General features: G+C 35.5%; 1 protein-coding gene across 1 annotated transcript in view; it reads right to left on the bottom strand.

Moving 5' to 3' along the window:
- Positions 1 to 2,275: 2,275 nt before the first annotated feature.
- LOC128559005 (leucine-rich repeat serine/threonine-protein kinase 1-like) overlaps positions 2,276 to 9,591 on the bottom strand; it is a 39,930-nt gene continuing 32,614 nt past the window's right edge. The window contains exons 5-6 of the mRNA XM_053549675.1: positions 5,102 to 5,343; positions 2,276 to 2,509 (exon numbers count right to left, since the gene is read on the bottom strand). Of these exons, the coding sequence (XP_053405650.1) occupies positions 2,284 to 2,509; positions 5,102 to 5,343 (468 nt within the window). The 3' untranslated portion in view covers positions 2,276 to 2,283. The remainder of the gene's footprint in view (positions 2,510 to 5,101; positions 5,344 to 9,591) is intronic.

Genomic DNA, 9,591 nt, shown 5'->3' with positions numbered 1-9,591 from the left:
GAAATATACAAACTATTTAAATCCCGTATTTCCGGCATATACGGGAAATATGAGGAGTTGTATACGAAGAATATACGGGAAATTTAATCCCTGTATTTTCAAAATATACAAACTATACATACCCCGTATATCCAGAATATACGGGAAATATACGGAGTTGTATACAAAGAATATACCGGAAATATAAGTCCCGTATTTTTAAAATATACAAATTATTCAAATCCCGTATTTCTGGCATATACGAGAAATATACGGAGTTGTACACCAAGCATATACGGGACATATACATGTCGTATTTTCGAAATATACAAATTATTTAAATCCTGTATTTCCGGCATATACGGGAAATATACGGAGTTGTATACGAAGAATATACTGGAAATTTAATCCCTGTATTTTCGAAATATACAAACTATACATATCCAGTATATCCAGAATATACGGGAAATATACAGGGTTGTATATGAAACATATACGGGACATATACGTCCCGTATTTTCGAAATATACAAATTATTTAAATCCCGTAATTCCGGCATATACGGGAAATATACAGAGTTGTATACAAAGAATATACGGGAAATTTAATCCCTGTATTTTCGAAATATACAAACTATACATATCCCATATATCCAGAATATAGGGGAAATATACGGGGTTGTATATGAAACATATACGGGAAATATACGTTCCGTATTTTCGTAATATACGGATTTATGTATTCCCGTACACCAGACATATACGGGAATATACGGTGTTGTATACGATCAGAATAACCCTTTTTAGAATTTCCCGTATTTCAATAATATACGGGGTATCGTATACTAAGTATTTTATTAGTATATGGACTTTTAAATATACAAGCCCCGTACCCGCCCGTATCTTAGTTTTCCCGTATTTCTTCCCGTATACGGGTAATATACGGGATCCCGTACACTCCCGTATATTAACTCTTTTTTCGCAGTGTTGTGTCATATAGTGTGGGTGATGATGTTGAACAACTATTTTAAGTTTGAATCAAATCCATTCAGTAATAACAGAGACAGAGTGAAAGTGTATCAAAACTTTAACCTAAAATATTCTAAGTAAAAAGGGGGAATAATTAATAAAACATTGGTGCCAGAGTTATGCTCCTTGCATCATATGGTGTGGGTGATGATGTTGAACAACTATTTTAAGTTTGAATCAAATCCATTCAGTAATAACAGAGATAGAGTGAAAGTGCATCAAAACTTTAACCTAAAATTCTAAGTAAAAAGGGGATATAATTCATGAAAAAATGGTGCCAGAGTTATGCACCTTGCATCATATGATAAGGGTAATGATGCTGAACAATTGTTTAAGTTTGAATCAGATCCATTCAGTAATAACAGAGATAGAGTGAAAGTGCATAAAACTTTAACCTGAAATTCTAAGTAAAAAGGGGAATAATTCATGAAAAATTGTGCCAGAGTTATGCATCTTGTGTCATATGATGTGGGTGATGATGCTGAACAACTATTTTAAGTTTGAATCAAATCCATTCAGTAATAACAGAGGTAGAGTGAAAGTGCACCAAAACTTTAACCTGAAATTCTAAGTAAAAAGGGGGAATAATTCATGAAAAAATGGTGCCAGAGTTATGCATCTTGTGTCATATGATGTGGGTGATGATGCTGAACAACTATTTTAAGTTTGAATCAAATCCATTCAGTAATAACAGAGGTAGAGTGAAAGTGCACCAAAACTTTAACCTGAAATTCTAAGTAAAAAGGGGGAAAAATTCATGAAAAAATGGTGCCAGAGTTATGCACCTTGTGTCATTTGATGTGGGTGATGATGCTGAATAACTATTTTAAGTTTGAATCAAATCCATTCAGTAATAACAGAGATAGAGTGAAAGTGCATCAAAACTTTAACCTGAAAATCTAAGTGAAAAGGGGGGATAATTCATGAAATATTGGTGCCAGAGTTATGGCCCTTATGTCAGATGATGTGGATGATGATGAGGAATAAGTATTTCAAGTTTGAATCAAATCCATCAAGTAATTACAGAGACATGTTGAAAAAAGAGACGCGGAAAGACGCCGACGCCGACGCCAGGGCGAGTAGGATAGCTCTCCTTATACTTCGTATAGTCGAGCTAAAAATCAATTAAAGGAATGTCTGTATCACTAAACAGAACAAATGTTTTAAGTGATTAATCTAGCTTTGATGATACAAAGTGATTAGATAATGAAACAATTAGACAAAAGTCAATCTTCTACTTCCTTAACAAATATCCTAGAAGGCGGACTTTGTTTACTTATATTTGAACCCAACTGCCTCGTATACTTGCTGAATGTTTAAACTTACAGTGTCGCTTCAGTACTGTAATACTATCTGTCTGAGCTACACCTTGATGAAGCAAAGACTTGCTGAGGTACACAAGTTTGTTGTGTGACAGATTCAGATGCTGTAACGTTTGAATCTCAAATAGTTCTCGGCACACTGTCTCCAAGTTATTGTAGGAAAGGTTGACCTCTTCAAGACTGAATATATAGGAATTGATGTAAAAGAACATGGAAATTAAATCTATAAAGAGGGTCATTCAATTAACAGAATTAAATGTCAAATTAAATATGTTTTAAGGTGAAATGAATGAATCTAGATCTAGAACAAATAGTTGCAATGTTACTAAAGGAAGACATGTAGCAAAAATGAACAAATTCTTTTCGACTTTCCTTCTTAAAAAATTGTGTATTTCTTCCTATAATTTTAGAGAAAGATGATAAAATTCAGTCAGTTTTTGAATGCAAACTGATAACAAAAATATTGTATCAACATTAATTATTGGATGTTCTCCACCATCCTATATTTTTGGGGAAAAGATGATGATAAAATTCAGTCAGTCTTTGGATGTTCACTGATAACGAAATTATAGTATCAACATCAATAACTAGATGGTCTCTACCTTTACCTAATCGCTGTCAGATTAATGTTCTATGGGTCTAAGGCCATTACACACTTCTTGTTCAACTTTGCAGAAATTATTAATGACTCTATTATAATCTAATAATCTAACCAACCTAGAAAATATACTGGCAGACCATACACTTTGACTGCAGAAGGGTTGGTGGTTTGATCACAGGCTGCATTATATCGAACAAGAGTGCAAGAATGTCACAATATACGCCCGTCACAGCAAATTTCTTTACTCTAGCACCTGTATTTGCAAATGGAATTTTAATTTTGTGGTTGTTTAGTAATAACTAAGTGTTTTGTTTTTCTAAGTCCTCAGAAAAACTCCTTACCAGGTAGAGATACCTTAAAATACACCTAAAATTGGAAAGTAACATCTATGTTGTACCACAGAAAAGTGGTCTTGGTTTTTCCCTACGGTCAATTATAAAAAAGTTACAATATAAGTTATTTATAGTAACAACTAAGGGAAGTTAATCTTAAAAAAAAAAAAAAAAAAAAAAATCAAAAAAAAATATTGTAAGTCCTCACAAAAATCTTTACCAGGTAGAGACTGGTCAAAATACACCTCAAAATTGGATGTAGCATGCATGTTGTACTACAGAAAAGTGGTCTCTATTTTTCCCTATGACTAGTAATGAAAAAGTTACAATATAAGCTATTTATAGTAACAACAAAGGGAAGTAATTCGAAAGAAGGGAACTGCGCATGACACTTCGTCTCATGATGATGTATAATTGTGTCAAGTTACATCAAAATCCCTCCATGCATGAAGAAGAAATGCTTCGGACAAAGTCATTCTTGTATCTGACCTTTGGCCTCTAAGTGTGACCTTGACCTTAGACCTAGGGACCTGGTTCTTGCGCATGACACTACGTCTCGTGGTGGTGAACATTTGTGCCAAGTTATATCAAAATCCCTCTATGCATGAAGAAGAAATGCTCCGGACAAGGTTTTCATTCTTGTATCCTTTGACCTCTAAGTGTGACCTTGACCTTAGACCTAGAGACCTGGTTCTTGCGCATGACACTCCGCCTCATGGTGGTGAACATTTGTGCCAAGTTATATCAAAATCCCTCTATGCATGAAGAAGAAATGCTCCGGACAAAGTTTTCATTCTTGTATCCTTTGACCTCTAAGTGTGACCTTGACCTTAGACCTAGGGACCTGGTTCTTGCGCATGACACTCCTTCTCATGATGATGAACAATTGTGCCAACTTTCATCAAAATCCCTCTATGCATGAAGAAGATATGGTCCGGACAAAGTCATTCTTGAATTTGACCTTTTACCTCTAAGTGTGACCTTGACCTTAGACCTAGGGACCTGGTTCTTGCGCATGACACTACGTCTCGTGGTGGTGAACATTTGTGCCAAGTTATATCAAAATCCCTCTATGCATGAAGAAGAAATGCTCCGGACAAGGTTTTCATTCTTGTATCCTTTGACCTCTAAGTGTGACCTTGACCTTAGACCTAGAGACCTGGTTCTTGCGCATGACACTCCGCCTCATGGTGGTGAACATTTGTGCCAAGTTATATCAAAATCCCTCTATGCATGAAGAAGAAATGCTCCGGACAAAGTTTTCATTCTTGTATCCTTTGACCTCTAAGTGTGACCTTGACCTTAGACCTAGGGACCTGGTTCTTGCGCATGACACTCCTTCTCATGATGATGAACAATTGTGCCACCTTTCATCAAAATCCCTCTATGCATGAAGAAGATATGGTCCGGACAAAGTCATTCTTGAATTTGACCTTTGACCTCTAAGTGTGACCTTGACCTTAGACCTAGGGACCTGGTTCTTGCGCATGACACTCCGTCTCATGATGGTGAACAACTGTGCCAAGTTTCATCAAAATCCCTTCATGCATGTAGAAGATATGCTCCGGACAAGGTCTGTGGACGCCGCCCGCCCGCCAGGGGCGTTCCCATAATACGTCCCGTTTTTCAAACGGGCATATAAAAAGTGACAGGAAGCACTACAGCTCCTTGCTTGGCACTCAGCAGTATCATAAAATGTGGGTTCTCTTCTCAAATACCCTCATGGCAATAGATTACATAAGGCGGTGTCAAGAGTGATAAATATAAGTTTCAATACTTAGTTTAACAACTGACTTAAAAATAAGTTACTATCTAAACAATTAATAATCTAATTCGTACCTTGGACAGATAGAGTCTTCCTCACTACCCTCCTCTTCACAGTAAGTTAGACATTTTATAAAGTTTCTAGAAGCATTGAGGCATCTAAGGTTCTGGAACTTCCAAGGGAGACAATCGGGTAACTCTGTTAATCTGTTGTTGCTAATATCAAGCTCCGATAATGTCATAAAGTATGGATGTTGTGTGAACCAATCAGTGTGAAGCATGTGAAGGTTCTTCCGTTGCAGATGTCCAGTACATAACTAAAAATAAAAGTGTGTGCATTATTTCTGTAAAATCAAGAAAAAGGCAATAGAATATGTCACTGCTATCATATTCCCAGTCAGTGGTAAATAATTTCAAAGCCTTTGTTCATGTTTTTGGGTGTGACAAAGAAAGAAACACTTTTTTAAGTTCCATAAATAAATCTCATAGATAAAGACATCCATATATAATAAAACCTACCTGCTATGATAGAAATGCAGAATGTTTTTAATAATGATCTACGCTTTTTGCATATCTGAAAGACCTTTAAATCTACACAATGTCATTAAATATGAAAGTTCTACAAAAATATCATCATCAAATAAAGGCAATTTTGTAGCATACATTTGTAGGTTTTATTTATTAGGTTTTACCCCTAATGCATCAATTTTATCAATTCTAAGTTATACCCTTATTTAAAAGCAATAAATATGAAGTATTTTTTCAGTTTACGATATAGATCAATCTTAAGTAAAAGGAATATCAATACCAACTAGATAAAACACATATGCCACCTATCGCCTTCCCATTTTCAGTCTCACTACGACCTTGCCCTTTGACTTGGTGACCACTCAAAACAGTTATGGTCTATTGACCTACTGACCACAGGAAATCATCCTGTGCTATGGAGTTTGCAGACTGTATGCCATAGCACTCTTTAGTTACTGAGCTGAAACCATTTTCAGTTGTGATGTCACTGTTACCTAAACCTATGACCTACTGAGCCTATAACAATAGAGGTGACCTTATCACAGGCAATCATTAAATGAAATCTTATATCACTATAGGCTAAATTGTTCTTTAGTTATTGAGCATAAACCATTTTCAATATCAATATCATTGTGTCCTATTAACCACAATAGAGGTCATCTGCTGACCACAGGCAATCATCCGATGACCTACTGATCACCATAAAGAACAAGTGTCATCTACTGAGAACAAGCAATAATCCTATGTATTTGAAGGCTGAAGGCCAAGACTTATTGTAGATATTAAGTAGAAACTGTTTTCAGTATCATTGTCACTGTGACCTTTGACATACATGTACTGACCCAATAAATAGAAGGGTCATTTACTGATCACAGGCAATCATTCTAAGATGTTTGACAACTTCTGGCCAATCATCATTCAGTTATCCAGCAGAAACTGATTTCAGCTCAAAGGCACAGTGTCCTTGACCTTTGACTTACTGATGCCAGAACAATAAAGGTCATATACCACAGGCAATCATCATATGAAGTTTGATTACTAGGCTAAAGCATTCTTTTCAAGCACTTTTCAATCAAAATATGATTTTCAACTTTATGATACAACTTTATTGACCTTTGACCTACTAAACTCAAAAGCAATAGAGGTCGTCTGCCAGTCACGACCTAACTGCCTATCAAGTTTGAGGCACTTGCAAGGAAATCTTCTGTGGTTATCAATTGGAAAACAAGAGGGCCATGATGGCCCTATATCGCTCACCTGTTATCATTGGTCCTCAGAAAAAATATCTAAGTCCACAAAGGACAGGAACAACAAAGAGAAGAAATTTAACCAAAAAGAAAAAAAATTCTTACAAGGTACAGATATGTCAAAATACACCTAAAATTGGAGGTACCATCCATGTTGTACCACAGAAAAGTGGTCTCGGTTTTTCCCTACGGCCAATAATAAAAAAGTTACTAAAAATAAGCTATTTATAGTAACGTAAAAGGGAAGTAATTAAAAAAAAGAATTATTGTAAGTGAACAAAGAAGGATCTGCCAAATAAATCTGTTGACATAAATGAAATTTCAGATCAGTATCTTCATTAGTTACGGAGATATACCCATTTTAATTTGAAATAAAGGGAGGTAATTTGACATAAAATCAGTCCATAGTTATCTACCCTGATTGGCTCAGTCCAACTGATGACAATAATGAAATTTCAAATAAGTCCTATAAGTACTTACTGATATAAATCCATTTTGATTACAATCAGGGGAGGTAATCAGATATAAAATAACTCTGGAACCTACGACTGGATCTGATTTGTCATGGAATCCAAGATTTATTGTTGTTGAAGATATTTTGGAAGTTTGTATCAAATAAAACCATAAATGAAGTATCTATATGGCTGCAAAAGCCAAAATAGCCAATTTTGGACCTTTAAGGGGCCATAACTCTGGAACCCATGATGGAATCTGGCCAGTTCAAGAAAGAAACCAAGATCTTGTGGAGATACAAGTTGTGTGCAAGTTTGGTTAAAATCAAATCATAAATGAAGCTGCTATTGTGCAGACAAGGTCAAAATAGCTAATTTTGGCCCTTTCAGGGGCCATAACTCTGGAACCCATTAAGGGATCTGGCCAGTTTAAAAAAGGAACCGATATCTTATGGTGACACAAGTTTTGTGCAAGTTTGATTAAATTCAAATCATAAATGAAGCTGCTATTGTGCAGACAAGATCAAAATAGCTAATTCTGGCCCTTTCAGGGGCCATAACTCTGGAACCCATAATGGAATTTCACCAGTTCAAGAAAGGAACCAAGATCTTATAGTGATACAAGTTGTGTGCAAGTTTGGTTAAAATAAAATCATAAATGAAGCTGCTATTGTGCAGACAAGGTTAAAATAGCTAATTTTGGCCCTTTCAGGGGCCATAACTCTGGAGCCCATAATGGGATCTGGCTGGTTCAAGAAAGGAACCAAGATCTTATGGTGACACAAGTTTTGTGTAAGTTTGATTAAATTCAAATCATAAATGAAGCTGCTATTGTGCAGACAAGGTCAAAATAGCTAATTTTGGCCCTTTCAGGGGCCATAACTCTGGAACCCATAATGGGATCTAGCCAGTTCAAGAAAGGAACCGAGATCTCATGGTGATACAAGTTGTGTGCAAGTTTGGTTACAATAAAATCATAAATGAAACCACTATCGTGCAGACACGAAATTGTTGACGGACACACGGACGCACGGACTGACGATGGACGACGGACGACGGACGAAGGGTGATCACAAAAGCTCACCTTGTCACTATGTGACAGGTGAGCTAACAATAGGACTGACGGACAGACAAATGGTCAATATTTAATAGTGCAAATAGTAGGCAATATAATGCCTCCTTAAGGAGGTAACCGGTCTACATCTGTAAACAAAGGTTTTTATATATCAAAATGTTCGTTAGGAATTGTAGATTATAGAACTGCTTGATGCAGTTGCAATATCTGTGGTAGATTACCGATATTCAAGATGGCGTCCAAGATGGCCGCCAAAATAGATAGGTTTACTTTTATTTACTTTTCCGTGTAAAATAATAGCATATATATTGTGTTATTAAGCTGATATTGACTTGACAGTAAGATATAAATAAGAAAAATGCAGTAATATTATAAAAAGAAACAAATAATACTATAATTAAGGAAGTTCAGGCCAAAAAACAAACAGAAATAGTACATTTCATAAGGGTTTCCAAACGGTTTTGCTCTGTATGTATTCAATATTGCATAAATAGATTAACTACAGGTGGTCCCTTTTAATACTTCTTAAACATTTTTATTTATGGTACACAACATACATTTTTTTTCCCAGCTAGTTATCTATCCAAGTATTTGACATAGTTGTTTCCCTTGTTACCATTTTTGCCATGAAAAAAATCTTAGAAAGAAAACAGCTATAAAGTATAAGGCGCATAAATAATTTCTTGTAAAGACAATCTTCTTTTAAGATGTACTGTCTATATGTAGATTTTGAACTGAATTTAAGGGTCATAACTTGTTCATTCAAAAGTAGTAGAATACGAACAAAAACAAGAACACCTCCGTTTTCAGACATTTTACGAAGTACAAATGCAAGTCATATGTAACTCATATAACTCTAGAAACTAGTAAATTTATACAGAAACATTGTATAAAAATTAAGCCAAACGGACTAGGAGGGCTTGATTCCATTTTAATGTATTTGTCAATGAATAGTTCCATAGTAGCTTTTGATCACTTTTTTGGAACTGAAACCCCAAATTGCCTAAAATATCTAGAGGTACGTCCAAGGTTAATTTGTAAAATCTAAGAATCACTAGGGTAATTTGCTCAAGATGTGAGTCTCACGGCTTCACATGTATCGCCCAGATATCAGGACAAACTTGATGAGGACATCAACTATTGGGTGGGAGAGGTAATTAATTAGAAGTTAGCAACATTAACCAATACACTAAGGAAGTTCTTATTCCAAATTAAATTGTCCTTCTCATTATAATATCTCTATTTCTGTACTGTATCTTCCTT

The sequence above is a fragment of the Mercenaria mercenaria genome, chromosome 8 (assembly GCF_021730395.1).
Source record: "Mercenaria mercenaria strain notata chromosome 8, MADL_Memer_1, whole genome shotgun sequence".
NCBI lineage: Eukaryota > Metazoa > Mollusca > Bivalvia > Venerida > Veneridae > Mercenaria > Mercenaria mercenaria.
The sequence above is the reverse complement of the archived record's forward strand: the minus strand, read 5'-3'. Positions and strand labels throughout refer to the sequence as shown.